Source organism: Salmo salar, chromosome ssa04 (assembly GCF_905237065.1).
Source record: "Salmo salar chromosome ssa04, Ssal_v3.1, whole genome shotgun sequence".
NCBI lineage: Eukaryota > Metazoa > Chordata > Actinopteri > Salmoniformes > Salmonidae > Salmo > Salmo salar.
The window spans coordinates 61,472,528-61,493,906 of record NC_059445.1 but is presented as its reverse complement, the minus strand read 5'-3'; the positions used below and the strand labels follow the sequence as shown (position 1 = coordinate 61,493,906).

Below are 21,379 nucleotides of genomic sequence, written 5' to 3'. Positions count from 1 at the left end.
TTTCAGTCTTATTACTTCATTGTACTGTTAGTCTCTTGATAAGACATTACTATTTCAAGTGATGCCAGTATGTTGAATGGGCCACTAAAATGAAGGCATTTACAATGTGATGACTTCTGTATCCACATTTAAATGACCACCTTGCAGATTACTTTGGGATGGTAGGCCTATTCTGCTAATGGATTATTTTATTTTTCAAGAAGGATGTTTGGAGAAGAGTTTGTAAAGAGTACTTTGTATTTTATTGTAATTTTCCAAGTACAAATTATTTTATAAAGGAGTATGGATTTGGAAATCTGCAGATTCTATTGTTTGAATTTCATTTTGAATACACATATACCATGTGTTTTAGTGAATGGGTTTGTTTGAAGTGTTATATGCCTTAAGAAATGTGTTGTACATCGGGTGAACTAGGCCATAAAGGGATCTTCCCAATAGATGGAGCTAGAGTGCACACAACCAATTCCATCAGTTGACAGTCTACCTTGCTCTGGTGTGCTTAAATTATTTATAGTTTAAACATTACACACACAAGCATGTACGGGTAATTAAGTATTCTTGGCAAACCAGAACCAAATATTGTGTGAGTGCTATGTTTTCATCCGTCACGAGAGACGTGACGAATGATAATTTGAATCTATGTTTACAGATTGGATAGTACTGTAAGGACTCTATTAAATCCGTATCGTGGAAGTTTAGCGTTACATTTAAATTTAAAGGTAATGTTCCCGCGTTAGTGGAGACTGCATATGTCGGCTCAATTGGAAATTACCGTTACATTTCTATTGCTTCAGCGATACAGATTGAATAGAACCCTAGATCTAATCATGTCATATTTCATCAACTGGTGGCACTTCTCAAAATGGATTATGATATGTGCCTGTCTGTACACAATTGATTAAATAAACACACTGTTAAGTTAGATGGCACATGGTTGGTCTGTGATACAGTAACAGTATTCTTCCAGGACAGGACCTGCTATTGTTTCCCATGTGACGAAGACAATGAGGTGCACATTAAGATCAGCCCAGCCAAATGTCTGTACTGTATTGTGACTACTGTGGAAGTTACTGTAGTCATCCAGGCCTATGGGCAAACCGCCTGACTACTGAGTCACACTGGCAAACAATGAATCTCCATCAGAAACATAAAAAGCTTATGTGTGTGTGCACCATGAACTGAACTATGGGCATTTTGATCATTGACAGGTACAGCATTCATTATATTTTTAGAAGATGAACTCCAAAGTAATGCATGAAGAATTAAAGCCATTAAATTCTCTTAATCTTGCATTACTTTGGAGTGTATCCTCTGAAAATGTACTGAATGCTTGCTGTACCTGTCAATCCTTTTCTCCCAATCAGCTCAATTTCTCAGAACCTTTTGAATAACAACCCACAGCAAGTGAACAGATATGACATTGACCTTTAATATTAGTCACAGATTTAAAAAGAAACATCTTTATTAATATACCATCAGCTTGCCTGAACTGTACACTGTCATCTTATCTTTATGGACATCCATTTTTTGTATTTTTATATTTGAATATAGCTATTCCTGAATATCATACATATATATTAAGGTTCTGTGTTTACTTCAGTGAAATAACCAGATGCTCATTTAAAACACTCCCACTGAACACATTTGTAGCGGGCCAGTGACTATTTAACCTTGGGCTAGCGGCAGTTAGTGGTGAGATGACATCATGATGTTTTAAGCACGAGGGTAGCTTACAGCAGCAAATTCCTTGACATCAGCAACAACAAAAAAATCCTCTAATTTGACATTTAATTATACCTCTGTCAGTTCTCAACTGTCTACAAATTAAGTGCCACACTGACATGTTCAAGTAGATAAAGACAATTGGATTCTGTATCGCTACTCTGTATCAGTGTTGCTGCAATGGTTTCTGGGTCCTGAGATCAAACAGAACAAGACAGGAAATGAACACGATGCTTCTTGCTCTGTCGTAATGGACACGTGGGCCAGATGGCTGGGAGAAGTGCTCTGCCAGGGTAGAAACAAACACTACGCTATCCCATACTGTGCTGGGACACTTTGGCCGGACTTTTTATGAGTCTTTGAAATATTCTTCTATGTCCCAGAACTGTGTGGCCTGATCAGTGGCAAATTCATTGACGACCAGGTGGTCCCTCTTGAAACCCGTTCCACCTGAAAGACATTTCACAAATGGTTACTTTTAGGCAACAATCTTTCTTCTACTGTGTCTTGGAGACAACTGAAAATAAGTTACGACCATGCTTTTTCCCCCTAATGTATTTGTATAACTGGAAATACAGCATTTCATGGTTCTGGGAATAACCAATTATATACCAATACAATTTCTAGCTCTTTTCTGAGATGGCTCTGCGAATATGGTTGTTATGATCTCAAAATAGATCCTCCACTAAGTATAGCATACGGTAGTTGAGTTCAGCAGCAGTACACAACAGAAACCTGCTCTCCACTATTACAGTAGGCTCCTCTGTGTTTATCAAAGACCATACATTATAGTGGATCTCTATGGTCTCACCTCTTAAGTCCAGTACTAGTTTGTGGTTGAGATGGGAAGAGATGGTTCCGTTGTGGTTCAGGCTCCATCTCTGGTGTGTGCGTCCATGCTCCGGCCACAGGGCCACTCTGGCCCCAACTGTTGCCTTCCCCCCGATCACTGAAAGACACGCCTTACTGGCCTACAGGCAACACACACCTTGTCAATATTACACACACATGCTACAGTAGACACACACACATGCACAGATACTTACCATAGCATACCATAGGGAAGAGGATTGCATATTTCCCAGAATATTCCCATTCTAGTTTTGCTTAAATGTTGAGACTTTACCTTTTTCTCTCCCCTAATGCACGCACACGCACACACACACCTTGCAGCGGAGCAGCCCTCCAGTGAAGAGCCAGCGCTGGGTGTCCAGAGAGCAGGCCGGGGACAGGATCACTCTGGCTGGGGAGGAGTCGTCCTTGACACTCTCAGAGGTCAGCAGTGAGCCCAGAGCACGGCTCTTCACCTGTACATACAGCCTGGGCTGGAGGGAGACCACACAGTACAGACTGAATGAGGATCAACAACTTTCACAGCATTTTATATAGACCCTAGATAATGCTGCAGGGAAACTACATTTTTCACAAAAGGGAAAAACTAACTTATAACTTAAAATAACTGAAGTGGTTACCTAGCATTGGGTGTGTAGGTTTCACCATTTGTATTGTACTCCAACTACACTGAACAAAAATATAAACGCAACAATTTCAAAGATTTGACTGTTACAGTTCGTATAAGGAAATCAGTCATTTGAAAAATTCATTAGGCTCTAATCTATGGATTTCACATGACTGGGAATACAGATATGCATCTGTTGGTCACAGATACCTTAAAAAAAAAAAAGTAGGGGCCTGGATCAGAAAAGCAGTCAGTATCTAGTGTGACCACCATTTGCCTCATGCAGCACAATAGAGGTGATCAGGTCTGTTGATTGTGGCCTGTGGAATGTTGTCCCACTCCTCTTCAACAGCTGTGTGAAGTTGCTGGATATTGGCGGGAACTGGAACACTGTCGTACACGTCGATCCAGAGCATCCCAAAAATGCTCAATGGTTGACATGTCTGGTGAGTATGCAGGCAATGGAAGAATGGCACGACAATGGGCCTCAGGATCTCCTCACGATATCTCTGTGCATTCAAATTGCCATTGATAAAATGCAATTGTGTTTGTTGTCCGTAGCTTATGCCTGCTCATACCATAACCCCACCGCCACCATGGGGCTATCTGTTCACAACGTTGATATCAGCAAACCGCTGCTGTTTCAAGTGAAAAGCCATACACGGTGTCTGCCATCTGCCCGGTACAGTTGAATCCGGGATTAATCTGGGAAGAGCACCTTTCTCCAGTGTGCCAGTTGCCATTGAAGGTGAGCATTTGCCCACTGATGTTGGTTGCGACGCCGAACTGCAGTCAGGTCAAGACCCTGGTAAGGACAATGAGCACGCAGATGCTCTTCCCTGAGACGGTTTCTAACAGTTTGTGCAGAAATTCTTCAGTTGTGCAAACCCAGAGTTTCATCAGCTGTCCAGGTGGCTGGTCTCAGACGATCCCGCAGGTGAAGCCAGATGTGGAAGTCCTGGGCTGGCTTGGTTACACGTGGTCTGCGGTTGTGAGGCCGGTCGGACGCACTGCCAAATTCTCAAAAACAACATTGGAGGCAGTTTATGGTAGAGAAATTAACATTCAATTCTGGCAACACTTCTGGTGGACATTCCTGCATTCAGCATGCCAACTGCACGTGGCATTGTGTTGTGTGACAAAACTGTCCTTTTATTGCCCCCAGCACAAGGTGCACCTGTGTAATGATCATGCTGTTGAATCAGCTTCTTGATATGCCACAGCTGTCAGGTGGATGGATTATCTTGGCAAAGGAGAAATGGTCACTAACAGGGATGTGAACAAATTTGTGCACAACATTTGATAGAAATAAGCTTTTTGTCCGCATGGAACATTTCTGGGATCTTTTATTTCAGTTCATGAAAAATGGGACCAACACTAACACATTGCGTATATATTTTTGTTCAGTGTACTTACTTTTGCAACAAAGTAATAATAACAGGTGCTATCCTACTGGTAATTCCTCTAAGGACTGTGTAATGTGAAAACCACCATGTAACACAAGCCAGCCAGTCCGGTCTAGAACTCTACATACTGTAGAGCTACATCATCAGTAACATAGCACTGCCATATGCATGCACACACACAACTTCAATAATAATACTGTGCCAGTCACTCAACCCACTAACACAGTTACACTACAACAGTGTTTCCCAACTCTAGTCCTCAAGTACCCCCAACAGTACACAAACACACAAAAATCTGAGGTTGTTTTATTTGGCCCCCACCTTGCTAGAATCAATATTGTAAATAACCTTGGTCATTTGTCCACCAATGTAAAGCTTACGGCCAGAAACCTTGGTGTCTTCTTTGACCTGGACCTAAACCTTGGTGTCTTCTTTGACCCTGACCTAAACCTTGGTGTCTTCTTTAACCCTGACCTAAACCTTGGTGTCTTCTTTGACCCTGACCTAAACCTTGGTGTCTTCTTTGACCTGGACCTAAACCTTGGTGTCTTCTTTGACCCTGACCTAAACCTTGGTGTCTTCTTTAACCCTGACCTAAACCTTGGTGTCTTCTTTGACCCTGACCTAAACCTTGATGTCTTCTTTAACCCTGACCTAAACCTTGGTGTCTTCTTTAACCCTGACAAAACCTTGGTGTCTTCTTTGACCCTGACCTAAACCTTGGTGTCTTCTTTGACCCTGACCTAAACCTTGGTGTCTTCTTTGACCCTGACCTAAACCTTGGTGTCTTCTTTAACCCTGACCTAAACCTTGATGTCTTCTTTGACCCTGACCTAAACCTTGATGTCTTCTTTGACCCTGACCTAAACCTTGATGTCTTCTTTGACCCTGACCTAAACCTTGGTGTCTTCTTTGACCCTGGCCTAAACCTTGGTGTCTTCTTTGACCCTGACCTAAACCTTGGTGTCTTCTTTAACCCTGACCTTGAGCTGCATGTAAAGAAGGTTGTCCAGTCCTGCTTTTATCATCTTAGAAATATAGCTAAAGTCAAGCATTTTATTTCATTCACTGATGCTTTTATTTTATTTCCTCACATCTAGATTTCTGTAACTCTTTCTATACATGTCTGTCAGAAATCACTCCATCATCTACAGTAAGTTCAAAATGGCACGGGCTACCAGTCACTTTTAGAATAGATTTTCAAATTGTATTAATCACGTTTAAGGCAAGGCATGGTTTAGCCCATCCTATATTTCTGATATTTTATCTCCCTACGAGCCAGAACGTAACCTGAGATCCTCTGGCAGGGCACTGTTGACCATTCCTAAGTCTAGGTATTTTATTAGGATCCCCATTAGCCGTTGCGAATGCAGCAGCTACTCTTCCTGGGGTCCACACAAAACATGAAACATGACATAATACAGAACATTAGTACACAAGAACAGAACTACATCCATTTTAAAATGGAACACGTGGCCTAGGTTGAAAACTAAAGGAGACCGTGCATTTACCATTACGGTCCCTAGACTTTGGAATGGTCTACCAGAGGAGATCAGGCTTGTAGATTCAGTGCCTCTTTTTAAATTCCTGCAGAAGATACACCTTTATAAAGATGATTTCAATGTATGATTTTAATTAGCTATCTTTTTTCATTCTCCTTCCTCCTGTCATTGTTTTTCTGTTAGTACTTTATGATGTGAAGCACTTTCTTAATTGTATTGAATAGCACTATACAAATAAAGTTATTATTATTATTATTACACATTTTTATTGTAGCCCCGGACAAGTTCACCTGATTCAACTCACCAAGGGTTTGATGATTAGTTAACAAGTTGAATCAGGTGTGTTTGTCCCGGGCTACAACCAGAATGTGTACTGTTGGAGGTACTTGAGGACTGGAGTTGGGAAACACTGCAGTCAGCACCACCACGCACATGCACAAACCCCAATGGAATGTGAACATATAGATCTAGGGCAGTGTTACTCACTATTTTTTGTAAGAGGGCCACTTTGGGTTGAGCCAATCATTCAGAGGGCCGCACAGATCTGTAATTTGTTGTACTTTTTCTTATGAAACTATGAAATGACACATGGAATCATGTAGTAACCAAAAAAAGTTATTCAAATAGCCACCATTTGCCTTGATGACAGCTTTGCACATTCTTGGCATTCTCTCAACCAGCTTCGTGAGGTAGTCACCTGGAATGTATTTCAATTAACGGGTGTGCCTTCTTAAAAGTTAATTTGTAGGGGGGTATATGGAAGATTGCCCTATTTGGTAAAAGACCAAGTCCATATTATGGACCAAGCTCAAATAAGCAAAGAGAAATGACAGTCCATCATTACTTTAAGACATGAGGGTCGGTCAATAGGGAAAAATTCAAGAACTTTGAAAGTTTCTTCAAGTGCAGTCGCAAAAACCATCAAGCGTTATGATGAAAGCACGTACCACTGCATTTAATCACGGCAAGGCAACTGGGAATATGGCCGAATACAAACAGTGTAGTTATTACCTCCGTAAGGCAATCAAATAAGCAAAGTGTCAGTATAGAGAAAGTGGAGTCACAATTCACCGGCTCAAATACGAAACTTATGTGGCAGGGTCTAGAGACAATCACGGATTTCAAAAAGAAAACCAGCTCCGTCGCAGACATCGAAGTCTTGCTTCCAGACAAATTAAACAACTTCTTTGCGAGCTTTGAGGACAACACAGTGCCACCAACGCGGCCCGCTGCCAAAGACTGTGGGATCTTCTTCTCCGTGGCCGACTTGAATAAAACATGTAAACGGGTTAACCCTAGCAAGGCTGCCGGCCCAGACGGCATCCCTAGCCGCGTCCTCAGAGCATGCGCAGACCAGCTGGCTTGTGTGTTTACGGACATATTCAATCAATCCCTATCCCAGTCTGCTGTCCCCACATGCTTCAAGATGGCCACCATTGTTCCTGTTCCCAAGAAAGCCAAGGTAACTGAACTAAATGACTATCGCCCCATAGCACTCACTTCTGTCATCATGAAGTGCTTTGAGAGAAGAGTCAAGGATCATATCACCTCCACCTTACCTGTCACCCTAGACCCACTTCAATTTGCTTACTGCCCCAATAGGTCCACAGACGATGCAATTGCCATCACACTGCCCTAAAATGAGTGTGCAAGTACAGATACTGGCGTGCAAAGGAGCAAAATAAATCAAATAATAACAGTAAGCGGATGAGGTAGTTGGATGGGCTATTTACAGATGGGCTATGTACAGGTGCAGTGATCTGTGAGCTGCTCTGACAGCTGGTGCTTAAAGTTAGTGAGGGAGATATGAGTCTCCAGCTTCAGTGATTTTTGCAGTTTGTTCCAGTCATTGGCAGCAGAGAACTGGAAGGAAAGGCAGCCAAAGTAGGAATTGGCTTTAGGGGTGACCAGTGAAATATACCTGCTGGAGCGCGTGCTACGGGTGGGTGCTGCTATGGTGACCAGTGAGCTGAGATAAGGCAGGGTTTTACCTAGCAAAGACTTAGAGATGACCTGGAGCCAGTGGGTTTGGCGACGAATATGTAGTGAGGGCCAGCTGACGAGAGCATACAGGTCGCAGTGGTGGGTGGTATATGGGGCTTTGGTGACAAAACGGATGGCACTGTGATAGACTGCATCCAATTTGCTGAGTAGAGTGTTGGAGGATATTTTGTAAATGACATCGCCGAAGTCAAGGATAGTCAGTTTTACGAGGGTATGTTTGGCAGCATGAGTGAAGGATGCTTTGTTGCAAAATAGGAAGCCGATTCTAGATTTAATTCTGGATTGGAGATGGTTAATGTGCGTCTGGAAGGAGAGTTTACAGTCTAACCAGACACCTAGGTATTTGTAGTTGTCCACATATTCAAAGTAAGAACCGTCCAGAGTAGTGATGCTGGACAGGCGGGCAGGTGTGGGCAGCGATTGGTTTAAGGGCATGCATTTAGTTTTACTTGCATTTAAGAGCAGTTGGAGGCCACAGAAGGAAAGTTATATGCCATTGAAGCTCGTCTGGAGGTTAGTTAACACAGTGTCCAAAGAAGGGCTAGAAGTATACAGAATGGTGTCGTCTGCATAGAGGTGGATCAGAGAAACACCAGCAGCAAGAGTGACATCATTGATGTATACAGAGAAAAGAGTCGGCCCGAGAATTTAACCCTGTGGCACCCCCATAGAGACTGCCAGAGGTCTGGACAACAGGCCCTCCGATTTGACACACTGAACTCTGTCTGATAAGTAGTTGGTTAACCAGGCGAGGTAGTCATTTGAGAAACCAAGGTTGTTGAGTCTGCCGATAAGAATGTGGTGATTGACAGAGTCGAAAGCCTTGGCCAGGTCGATGAATACCGCTGCACAGTATTGTCTCTTTTCGATGGCGGTTATGATATCGTTTAGGACCTTGAGCGTGGCTGAGGTGCACCCATGACCAGCTCGGAAACCAGATTGGATAGTGGAGAAGGTACGGTGGGATTCGAAATGTTCGGTGATCTGTTTGTTAACTTGGCTTTCGAAGACCTTAGAAAGGCAGGGTAGATATAGGTCTGTAGCAGTTTGGGTCTAGAGTGTCTCCCCCTTTGAAGAGGGGGATGACTGTGGCAGTTTTCCAATCTTTGGCGATCTCAGACGATACGAAAGAGAGGTTGAACAGGCTAGTAATAGGGGTTGCAACAATTTCGGCGGGTACTTTTAGAAAGAGAGGGTCCAGATTGTCTAGCCCGGCTGATTTGTAGGGGTCCAGATTTTGCAGCATTCAACACCATAGTACCCTCAAAACTAATCAAGCTTGAGGCCCTGGGTCTTGACCCCGCCCTGTGCAACTGGGTCCTGGACTTCCTGATGGGCCACCCCCAGGTGGTGAGGTAGGAAACAACATCTCCACTCCGCTGATCCTCAACACTGGGGCCCCACAAGAGTGCGTTCTCAGCCCCCTCATGTACTCCCTGTTCACCAATGACTGCGTGGCCATGCACACCTCCAACTCAATCATCAAGTTTGCAGACGACACAACAGTGGTAGGCTTGATTACCAACAAAAGCGAGACAGCCTACAGGGTGGAGGTGAGGGCCTTCGGAGTGTGGTGTCAGGAAAATAACCTCTCACTCAATGTCAGCAAAACAAAAGAGATGATTGTGGACTTCAGGAAACAGCAAAGGGAGCCCCCCCCCATCCACACTGACGGGACAGCAGTGGAGAAGGTGGAAAGTTTTAAGTTCCTCGGTGTACATATCACCGACAAACTGAAATGGTCCACGCACACAGACAGAAGGCTGAGAAAATGTGGCTTGTCACCAAAAACGAACTTTTACAGGTGCACAATCCAGAGCATCCTGTCGTGCTGTATCCCCGCCTGGTACAGCAACTGCACCGCCCATAACCGTAGGGCTCTACAGAGGGTTGTGCGGTCTGCACAATGCATCACCGGGGGCAAACTACCTACCCTCCAGGACACCTGCAACACCCGATGTCACAGGAAGGCAAAACAGATCAAGGACAATAACCGCCTGAGCCACTGCCTGTTCACCCTGCTTCCATCCAGGCGAGGTCAGTACAGGTGCATCAAAGCTGGGACAGAGAGAATGAAAAACAGCTTCTATCCCAAGGCCATCAGATTGTTAAACAGTCATCACTAGCACAGAGAGGTGACTGCCTACCTACAGACTTGATATCATTGGCCACTTTAATAGATGGAACACTAGTCACTTTAATAATGCCACTTTAATAATGTTTACATATCTCGCATTACTTATCTCATATGTATATACTGTATCCTACACTATCTATTCTATACTATCTATTGTATCTCAGCCGCTCTGTCACTGAACATCCATATATTTTATATTATACACTGCTCAAAAAAATAAAGGGAACACTTAAACAACACAATGTAACTCCAAGTCAATTCTGTGAAATCAAACTGTCCACTTAGGAAGCAACACTGATTGACAATAAATTTCACATGCTGTTGTGCAAATGGAATAGACAACAGGTGGAAATTATAGGCAATTAGCAAGACACCCCCAATAAAGGAGTGGTTCTGCAGGTGGTGACCACAGACCACTTCTCAGTTCCTATGCTTCCTGGCTGATGTTTTGGTCACTTTTGAATGCTGGCGGTGCTTTCACTCTAGTGGTAGCATGAGACGGAGTCTACAACCCACACAAGTGGCTCAGGTAGTGCAGCTCATCCAGGATGGCACATCAATGCGAGCTGTGGCAAGAAGGATTGCTGTGTCTGTCAGCGTAGTGTCCAGAGCATGGAGGCGCTACCAGGAGACAGGCCAGTACATCAGGAGACGTGGAGGAGGCCGTAGGAGGGCAACAACCCAGCAGCAGGACCGCTACCTCCGCCTTTGTGCAAGGAGGAGCAGGAGGAGCACTGCCAGAACCCTGCAAAATGACCACCAGCAGGCCACAAATGTGCATGTGTCTGCTCAAACGGTCAGAAACAGACTCCATGAGGGTGGTATGAGGGCCCGACGTCCACAGGTGGGGGTTGTGCTTACAGCCCAACACCGTGCAGGACGTTTGGCATTTGCCAGAGAACACCAAGATTGGCAAATTCGCCACTGGCCCCCCGTGCTCTTCACAGATGAAAGCAGGTTCACACTGAGCACATGTGACAGACGTGACAGAGTCTGGAGAAGCCGTGGAGAACGTTCTGCTGCCTGCAACATCCTCCAGCATGACCGGTTTGGCGGTGGGTCAGTCATGGTGTGGGGTGGCATTTCTTTGGGGGGGGTTCACAGCCCTCCATGTGCTCGCCAGAGGTAGCCTGACTGCCATTAGGTACCGAGATGAGATCCTCAGACCCCTTGTGAGACCATATGCTGGTGCGGTTGGCCCTGGGTTCCTCCTAATGCAAGACAATGCTAGAACTCATGTGGCTGGAGTGTGTCAGCAGTTCCTGCAAGAGGAAGGCATTGACGCTATGGACTGGCCCGCCCGTTCCCCAGACCTGAATCCAATTGTGCACATCTGGGACATCATGTCTCGCTCCATCCACCAACGCCACGTTGCACCACAGACTGTCCAGGAGTTGGCGGATGCTTTAGTCCACGTCTGGGAGGAGATCCCTCAGGAGACCATCCGCCACCTCATCAGGAGCATGCCAAGGCATTGTAGGGAGGTCATACAGGCACGTGGAGGCCACACACACTACCGAGCCTCATTTTGACTTGTTTTAAGGACATTACATCAAAGTTGGATCAGCCTGTAGTGTGGTTTTTCCACTTTAATTTTGAGTGTGACTCCAAATCCAGACCTCCATGGGTTGATAAATTGGATTTCCATTGATTATTTTTGTGTGATTTTGTTGTCAGCACATTTAACTATGTAAAGAAAAAAGTATTTAATAAGATTATTTCATTCATTCAGATCTAGGATGTGTTATTTTAGTGTTCCCTTTATTTTTTGGAGCAGTGTATATTCTTATTCCATTCCTTTACTAGATTGTGTGTATTAGGTTTTGTTGTGGAATTGTTAGATATTACCTGTTAGATACTACTGAACTGTCGGATCTAGAAACATAAGCATTTCGCTACACTCGCAATAACATCTGCTAAACATGTGTATGTGACCAATAAAATTTGATTTGATGAAACTGGCTATCATGAGGAGCGCCACAAGAATTGAAGATTCAGAGAGTTACCTCTGCTGCAGAGGATAAGTTCATTAGAGTTACCAGCTTCAGATATTTCAGCCCAAATAAATGCTTCACAAAGTTCAAGTAACAGACACATCTCAACATCAACTGTTCAGAGGAGACTGTGTGAATCAGGCCTTCATGGTCGAATTGCTGCAAAGAAACCACTACTAAAGGACACCAATGAGAAGAAGAGACTTGCTTGGGCTAAGAAACACGAGCAATGGACATTAGACCGATGGAAATTTCTCCTTTGGTCTGGAGTCCAAATTGGAGATTTTTGGTTACAACGGCCGAGTCTTTGTGAGACGCGGTGTGGGTGAACGGATGATCTCCACATTTGTATTTCCCACCGTAAAGCATGGAGGAGGTGTGATGGTGAGGGAGTGCTTCGCTGGTGACACTATCAGTGATTTATTTAGAATTAGAGGCACGCTTAACCAGCATGGCTACCACAGCATTCTGTAGCGATACGCCATCCCAACTGGTTTGGGCTTAGTGGGACTATCATTTGTTTTTCAACAGGACCCAAAACATACCTCCAGGCTGTGTAAGGGCTATTTTACCAAGAAGGAGAGTGATGGAGTGCTGCATCAGATGACCTGGCCTCCACAATCCCCCGACCTCAACCAAATTGAGATGATTTGGGATGAGTCGGACCGCAGAGTGAAGGAAAAGCAGCCAACAAGTGCTCAGCATTTGTGGGAACTCCTTCAAGACTGTTGGAAAAGCATTCCAGGTGAAGCTGGTTGAGAGAATCTCAAGAGTGTGCAAAGCTGTCATCAAGGCAAAGGGTGGCTATTTGAAGAATCTCAAATAGAAAATATGTTTTGATTTGTTGAACACATTTTTGGTTACTACATGATTCCATATGTGTTATTTCAAAGTTTTGATGTCTTCACTATTATTCTACAATGTAGAAAATAGTAAAAAATAAAGAAAAACCTTGGAATGAGGAATTAGCAAAAACAGAAACGTCCTCTCACTGTCAACTGCGTTTATTTTCAGCAAACTTAACATGTGTAAATATTTGTATGAACATAACAAGATTCAACAACTGAGACATAAACTGAACAAGTTCCACAGACATGTGACTAACAGAAATTGAATAATGTGTCCCTGAACAAAGGGGGGGTCAAAATCAAAAGTAACAGTCAGTATCTGGTGTGGCCACCAGCTGCATTAAGTACTGCAGTGCATCTCCTCCTCATGTACTGCACCAGATTTGCCAGTTCTTGCTGTGAGATCTTACCCCACTCTTCCACCAAGGCACGTGCAAGTTCCCAGACATTTCTGGGGGGAATGGCCCTAGCCCTCACCCTCTGATCCAACAGGTCGCAGACGTGTTCAATGGGATTGAGATCCGGGCTCTTCGCTGGCCATGGCAGAACACTGACATTCCTGTCTTGCAGGAAATCACGCACAGAACGAGCAGTATGGCTGGTGGCATTGTCATGCTGGTGGGTCATGTCAGGAAGGGTACCACCTATTGCAGACAGTATGAGCACTGATGGAGGGATTGTGCGTTCCTGGTGTAACTCGGGCCGTTGTTGTTGCCATCCTGTACCTGTCCCGCAGGTGTGATGTTCAGATGTACCGATCCTGTGCAGGTGTTGTTACACGTGGTCTGCCACTGCGAGGACGATCAGCTGTCCGTCCTGTCTCCCTGTAGCGCTGTCTTTGGCATCTCACAGTACGGACATTGCAATTTATTGCCCTGGCCACATCTGTAGTCCTCATGCCTCCTTGCAGCATGCCTAAGGCACGTTCACGCAGATGAGCAGGGACCCTGGGCATCTTTCTTTTGGTGTTTTTCAGAGTCAGTAGAAAGGCCTCTTTAGTGTCCTAAGTTTTCATAACTGTGACCTTAATTGCCTACCGTCTGTAAACTGTTAGTGTCTTAACGACCGTTCCACAGGTGCATGTTCATTAATTGTTTATGGTTCATTGAACAAGCATGTGAAACAGTGTTCAAACCCTTTACAATGAATATCTGTGAAGTTATTTGGATTTTTACGAATTATCTTTGAAAGACAGGGTCCTGAAAAAGGGACGCTTCTTTTTTGCTGAGTTTATATATATATATATATATATTTTTTTTTTTACAAATGTTTGCATTTTTCTTCCACTTTGACATTAGAGTATTTTGTGTATATCATTGACAAAAAAAATCACAATTAAATCAATTTTAATCCCACTTTTTAACAATAAAATGTGGAAAAAGTAAAGGGGTGTGAATACTTTCTGAAGGCACTGTATGTTCGAATCTCACTGACACCGTGCCACAGTAAAAAATACATCTGTTTGCATGATTAATGCCTAGGCAAATACATTTTCCTGTGTCCTATCTGTGTTTGGATTTCAAACCAGTTAACCCAAACTAAGTTAGCAGTGTTATTAAAAGTCTTATTGAAACATTCCCTGAAAGTTTTAAGGAAGTTATTCCAAAACCTCAAAATAACCTATAATTTCCGTTCACAAAATGTTAATAAAACTTCCCAGGAAAACTTTCAGGGAACTACAGTAAAATGTTCTCAGAAAATCCCTGCAACATAAAAATGCATGTTCCCAGAACAGGCAACATTTTCACTTCCGTTCTCAGAACGTTTAAAAAACCTTCAGTTTTACAGGTCAGGAAACATATAGCTTTATTCCCAGAACCAATGGGAAATTAAAAACATACGTTCCCACAACTTCCAAGGAACCAAATGTGCTAGCTGGGAAACGACACTTAGAGTGATTGTCAATTTTGTGTGTGTGTTTTACCTGTTTGAGGGGCCGTAAGGAGCCAATCGTGTCCCAGCCACTGTGCTCTCCCCACATAGGAAGCTCCCCTGGCTGCAGCAGCATCTGACAGCCCTTATAGTTACTGTATTCATACACCACCCACCTGCCAAAGACACACACATTCAGCTGAAACAGGGCCATATTCATTAGGGCGCAACGCAGAAAAACATCTTAAAACGGAAAACAAAAATTAGCCTTCTTACTGGACAAGTTCAGGTAGTACCTCCCTGTTTCACTTGTTTTCTTACTGAACATGACACACGTCTGAGGCCAAAGAAACCTAGGTTCCTTCTCTATGTATAGTGTCTGGCAGTAATGTTAGCTGTTCAGTGACATAAGAGATGACAGGCTATCTCTCTACTCACAGTCCACTGTGGACCTGCAGAGACTGGGTGAAGAAGTCCTTCATGTGCTCTGTGGGCGTCACAACAACCATCTTGAGGCCCTCAAAGGAACTCAGGGAAAACAGGCTGATGGACGGGTCGGAGAAACTCTACAGAGGTAACAGGAAGGGAAGGGAGCCATCTTAGATGAGAATGCCATTGGATTTACTTTATTTATGTTCTGTCCTTTTTCAATAAGTGCCTGTATTGAACTATATTAGGGCAGAATACACAATACATCCTTTATACCTATATTTGTAAAGCAGTCCACACCTTTTGGCTGGAGTCATACTAAGACTAGGACAAAAGTAGGACATTATGGGGAAAAGGTTGTAATTTGTGACGATCCAATGGTGGCTGAACGGAAACTACATTAATCTACACTACATTACCAAAGGTATATGGACACCAGCTTGTCGTACAGCTCATTCCAAAATCATGGGCATTAATATAGAGTTGCCCCCCCCCCTTTTGCTGCTAGAACAGCCTCCACTCTTCTGGGAAGGCTTTCCACTTGATTTTATTTGTATTTATTTTTTATTTCACCTTTATTTAACCAGTTAGGCTAGTTGAGAACAAGTTCTCATTTGCAACTGCGACCTGGCCAAGATAAAGCATAGCAATTCGACGCATGCAACAACACAGAGTTACACATGGAATAAACAAAATATACAGTCAATAATACAGTAGAGAAAAATAAAACAAAAAGTCTATAAACAGTGAATGCAAATGAGGTAAGATAAGGGAGGCAATAAATAGGCCATGGTGGTGAAGTAATTACAATATGGCAATTAAACACTGGAATGGTAGATGTGCAGAAGATGAATGTGCAAGTAGAGATACTGGGGTGCAAAGGAGCAAGATAAATAAATAGATACAGTATGGGGATGAGGTAGATAGATGGGCTGTTTACAGATGGGCTATGTACAGGTGCAGTGATCTGTGAGCTGCTCTGACAGCTGGTGCTTAAAGCTAGTGAGGGAGATATGAGTCTCCAGCTTCAGTGATTTTTGCAGTTCGTTCCAGTCATTGGCAGCAGAGAACTGGAAGGAAAGGCGACCAAAGGAGGAATTGGCTTTGGGGATGACCAGTGAGATATACCTGCTGGAGCGGGTGCTACGAGTGGGTGCTGCTATGGTGACCAGTGAGCTGAGATAAGGCGGGGCTTTACCTAGCAGAGACTTGTAGACAACCTGTAGCCAATAGATGTTGGAACATTGCTGCGGGGACTTGCTACCATTCAGCCACAACAGCATTAGTGAGGTCGGGCACTGATGTTGGGCAATTAGGCCTGGCTCGCAGTCTAAGTTCCAATTCATCCCAAAGGTGTTCGATGGGGTTAAGGTCAAGGCTCTGTGCAGGCCAGTCAAGTTCTTCCACACTGATCTCGACAAACCATTTCTGTATGGACCTCGCTTTGTGCATGGGGCATTGTCATGCTGAAATAGGAAAGAGCCGTACCCAAACTGTTGCCACAAAGTTGGAAGCACAGAATCATCTATGTCATTGTGTGCTGTACCGTTAAGATTTCCATTCACTGGAACTAAGGGGCCTAGCTCGAACCATGAAAAACAGCCCCAGACCATTATTTCTCCTCCACCAAACTTTACAGTGGGCACTATGCATTTGGGCAGGTAGCGTTCTCCTGGAAATGTGGCATCCTTTGACGGTGCTACTTTGAAAGTCACTGAGCTCTTCAGTAAGGCCATTCTACTGACAATGTTTGTCTATGGAGATTGCATGTTTGTGTACTCAATTTTATATACCTGTCAGCAATGGGTGTGGCTGAAATAGCAGAATACACTCATTTGAAGGAGTGTTCACATACTTTTGTATATATAGTGTATTTATCACCATCTATTTATCATGGCATATAATACTGTTAAAATGAATGTATGCTCACATGTCTCATCTAGCTTGTTGTGCTACCTAAAGATAGCAGTAGATGGGCTGAGGTCATGCCAGGTACACTCACATAGGGAATGGGCCTCAGTGATTTGACAGAAGCGGCCACACAGCCACAGGAAATGAGATCGGGATAAAGGCCCTCTCCCAGGACGTACTGGTTTCCACAGCAACCCTCCTCATCAAAAAGCAGCCAACTGGACGGGGCAAGAAGAGCAGTGAGCGTGAGTAAGACAATCAGCATCACAGACATTGTTCAATGCCTCCTATGGCAACTACAATTAAAGATATATTGTGCATGCCTACAGTAGAATACTGACAATCCATAATTAGCAACCTATAAGTAAAAATGTCCATTGACCCATAATAATAACAGTTTGGATTTATATAACATAATAGTAAAAGGGGACATAACTCCACCTCTAGGATCAATACAGATCAAATAGTAGTCCTCCAGTACTCACCTTCCCCTGATGACTCTGAAGGACATGGGGGAGGCAGAGCCACAGTGCCCTGCCTCCCCCTCGTACCCCTCACTCACTCCCCTGTAGTGGGGCTGGCTGTAGGCCCACAGCTGGAGACACAAAAGCACAACTTAGTACACACTTCACGGCTGGGTATCAATTCTCAGATAGCCCCTTTTCCTAGTCTCTTTTTGATAGGTGAAAGTAATGTTATGTAATGATATATACATACCATGAACTTTGGTTCTCTGGTGCCATAAAGGTCCTGCTGTAATAATAAAAGTGATTTGACATATTTTCCAACATCTATACCATATATTTTTCAGAGAGCCACATAGAGCTACAAAGAAGAGACATAGGAGGGATTTCATCTGCATGTCAAGCCTTTGTCAGTCTTATGATCTATTCCTCTAATAGGCTACGAAACGGTGCTCACCAATCGTATGGGTCGGATAGACTTGGCTGCTCCATAGTTGCCACCCCAGTGCAGAGTGGCAGGATGTTTGCCTTTCTCCAGTATGCACTGCTCTCCACTGAAGCATTTCTCGCTGTACGCCACCCATCTGAAACACAGACCAGCCCAGAGACCATCAGCACTACAGAGGCACAGTGAATTGTGAATGACAAAGTCACGTGAAACTATGTGAACTTTAGTTTGTTGGGATTAGGGTTTCAAAGGGAGGGTATATTATGGGAAACTACCAGCATTTTGGTAACTTTCAAGTTTCTTTTGAATTTGAACAGATGACACCTCTTTGGGTACTTAAACCATCAACTTAGTGAATATCATTGGGGTTTAATATGAGGGTTTCAGCATGAAATATCCTTTATATATTTTTTAAAACACATTTATTTGACTATGTCTTTGTTGTAAATGTTTTGGTGCCAAACTGGTGGCAGTGGTGAAAAAGGTCAATAGTTGGAAGAGATGCAGAGTTAATTTAAAATAATACCTTTGTTGATTAGATACTTTTTGAATTCATTATCTTTAACCATATGGTCTATTCACTAGAAACTAATGGACAATATGGACAAATATAAAAAAAAAATTCTATATGAATACAAGTTATTCAAGTAGAAATGACCAAAGTTACCATAGATTACCTGTTAATTACTAAGATTACAGAAGTTTCTGGTAACTTGGTAAATTAATGGTAGCTTTGCAATAATATTTGGGATGCACCTCTATTAAGATGTTATTATGACTGGTCTTCTGCAAAGTTGTGGTGATTTCCATTTAACCCTTTACACTCGTGGGAATTGGCCTATATGGAATTGGCCTATATTTCTTACAAAAGAAATATGAAAAGCATATGCATAAACATTGTAGCAATTGAAAGGGAACAGTTTCGAGATTATGGGAAAATTATTAGACCAATGTTGAGGACACAACAGTTCACCTGACAAGACTGAATGCAAACACTACACTGCTGATTTATGTGCATTTTACATTTACTGTAATTTTCGCAGCATTTGTTGATAACAAAATCTGAAAACACTCTGTATATATTCAGTAACATCATAAGAATATTTGTGGGATATTTGGGGTAGGTGCAACATAAGACAAAAAAAATACAAGGGTTTGAGTGAGAGGACTAACTGGTGTCTCCAAGTGACTACACACCTCTCCAAAGTGTGAACAGTTCCTAAGTCATTTCAATGACAAAGAAGTCTTCAGCTATAAGGTGTTTTTGTGAGCTCTCCTCGCTGTGCTGTTGAGGAACTAAAACGAGCACACTTGTAGTTGTTTTGTTTGGAACACAACCCTGCACCCCCGCCATCACACAATTACTATTGCTGTTAACGCAATCCAAAACGGCCCATTTTAAATAGCGATCTGGGTCAGGTGGGCATCATTTCAATGCTTGTTCTATTGCCAACATGACTAGCTAAGTTATAAAATACGATCTTACAGTGTTAGGCTTCACAAGGCAAATCAGAGAAATAGATGGTAATTTTGGTGTGCATAGAAAGGAGCCATGAATGCATTCAGGTGCATGTTCCGCTGCTCATTTTCCACACAATCAACAAACATGGGCTCATTCTGTTCAGAACAACCCAGGGTATGACGCTATGTCATCTTGTAACTGTACATCAAACATAGTGATCATAAACTTTGACACTGTGCACCGAGTGTACAAAAAAGAAATCCGATCAGATGATCCTTTATTGATGTCACTTGTTGAATCCACTTCAAATCAGTGTAGATGAAGGGGAGAAGACAGGTTAAAGAATCATTTTTAAGCCTTGAGACATGGATTGTGTATGTGTGCCATTCAGTGGACGAATGGGCAAGACAAAAGATTTAAGTGCCACTGAATGGGGTATGGTAGTAGGTGCCAGGTGCATCAGTTTGAGTGTGTCAAGAACTGCAACACTGCTGGGTTTTTCACGCTCAACAGTTTCCTTTGTGTAACAAGAATGGTCCACCACCCAAAGGACATCCAGCCAACTTCACAACTGTGAGAAGCATTGGAGTCAACATGGGCCAGCATCCCTGTGGAATGCTTTCAAAGCCTTGTAGAGTCCATGCCCTCACAATTTGAGGCTGTGCTGAGGGCAAAAGGGGGTGCAACTCAATATTAGGAAGGTGTTCCTAATGTTTTGTACACTCAGTATATATGACATGAGTTTTCTGATATGGAAAAGTGAAGTGCACATTTGGACTCACGGGTGTTTGGCATGCTTGTATGACATCAAAGCTGTATTTATTATAATCCTCAACATCTCATCCTTCAAAATACATCGAGTCCTCTTCATTTACAGGACTTCCCTAACTCAGACATGTGCAAAAGTTTCCCAATTAGCGGGAGGGTAGGGTCAACTTCTTGTCGCATGCGGTGCTTAAGTTCAGAACGGCTGTCAGTCAAACCCCATACAGAACTGTGAAGCGCAGAGTTTACTTCCTGAATTGACCCCAACCCTGGTCCTCTAATTGATACTCACACTCCACTCTTCACACAGAATGTGGTGGTCTTTTCAGTGGCTCCATCCTTCTCCAGATCAGGGACGTCCAGATCCAAAATGTCCCTTCTCCCGGCTCCAGGAGAGCCAGTGTCCTCCTGCAGTGAGACTGAAGGCTCTATGAAGTCCTAACAATGGGAACCATGCAGAAGAGATCACTGAGTAAGACTGCTTTATAAAATAGCTACAACAACTCTTACACTAATGTAGCCTAGTGCAAAAACAGAGCTTACATGAAGAAATGTGGGCTGGTTCACTGTATAGAAACTAGCACCACTGTACAAACCACTTTTATCCAAATCCTATGAAGTTTCCTTTCTCTTGTTCTTTCCTGTTCAAGTAGCCTCAAACTGAAAAACTCTACAAGCTGCATTTACATAGCTGGTGCATTTAGTTCAGGTAGTTCATTCCGTAAGCACTATCCGTAGTGGGAGCTTTGCAGAATGGCTGCTGGTGGCTGGTGATTACACAATAGTGTGTAGTTGATCTAAAGAGTGGTGCTGCTAACAGCCAGAGGGCACTAGGGGTGGAGGAAACTGGAATACTAATGAACCTGCGGTATGGTAGACAGTTAGCAATTAACTCTACCTGTTTAATCCTATTAGAAGCGTAGCCTATCCTAGCCAGGAGTTCACTGTTAGAGCGT

The 21,379-nt window shown here is 43.3% G+C and overlaps 1 protein-coding gene across 2 annotated transcripts in view; it reads right to left on the bottom strand.

The window, feature by feature from the left end:
- Positions 1-1,409: 1,409 nt before the first annotated feature.
- Positions 1,410-21,379, bottom strand: part of LOC106603442 (uncharacterized) — an 84,966-nt gene continuing 64,996 nt past the window's right edge. The window contains exons 13-22 of one of the 2 annotated variants that reach the window (XM_014197124.2): positions 20,716-20,861; positions 18,206-18,332; positions 18,002-18,037; positions 17,770-17,879; positions 17,376-17,502; positions 15,383-15,510; positions 14,997-15,120; positions 2,889-3,047; positions 2,534-2,693; positions 1,410-2,172 (exon numbers count right to left, since the gene is read on the bottom strand). In XM_014197124.2, the coding sequence (XP_014052599.1) occupies positions 2,072-2,172; positions 2,534-2,693; positions 2,889-3,047; positions 14,997-15,120; positions 15,383-15,510; positions 17,376-17,502; positions 17,770-17,879; positions 18,002-18,037; positions 18,206-18,332; positions 20,716-20,861 (1,218 nt within the window). In that variant the 3' untranslated portion in view covers positions 1,410-2,071. The remainder of the gene's footprint in view (positions 2,173-2,533; positions 2,694-2,888; positions 3,048-14,996; positions 15,121-15,382; positions 15,511-17,375; positions 17,503-17,769; positions 17,880-18,001; positions 18,038-18,205; positions 18,333-20,715; positions 20,862-21,379) is intronic. The other variant, XM_014197125.2, reaches the window with a different exon arrangement.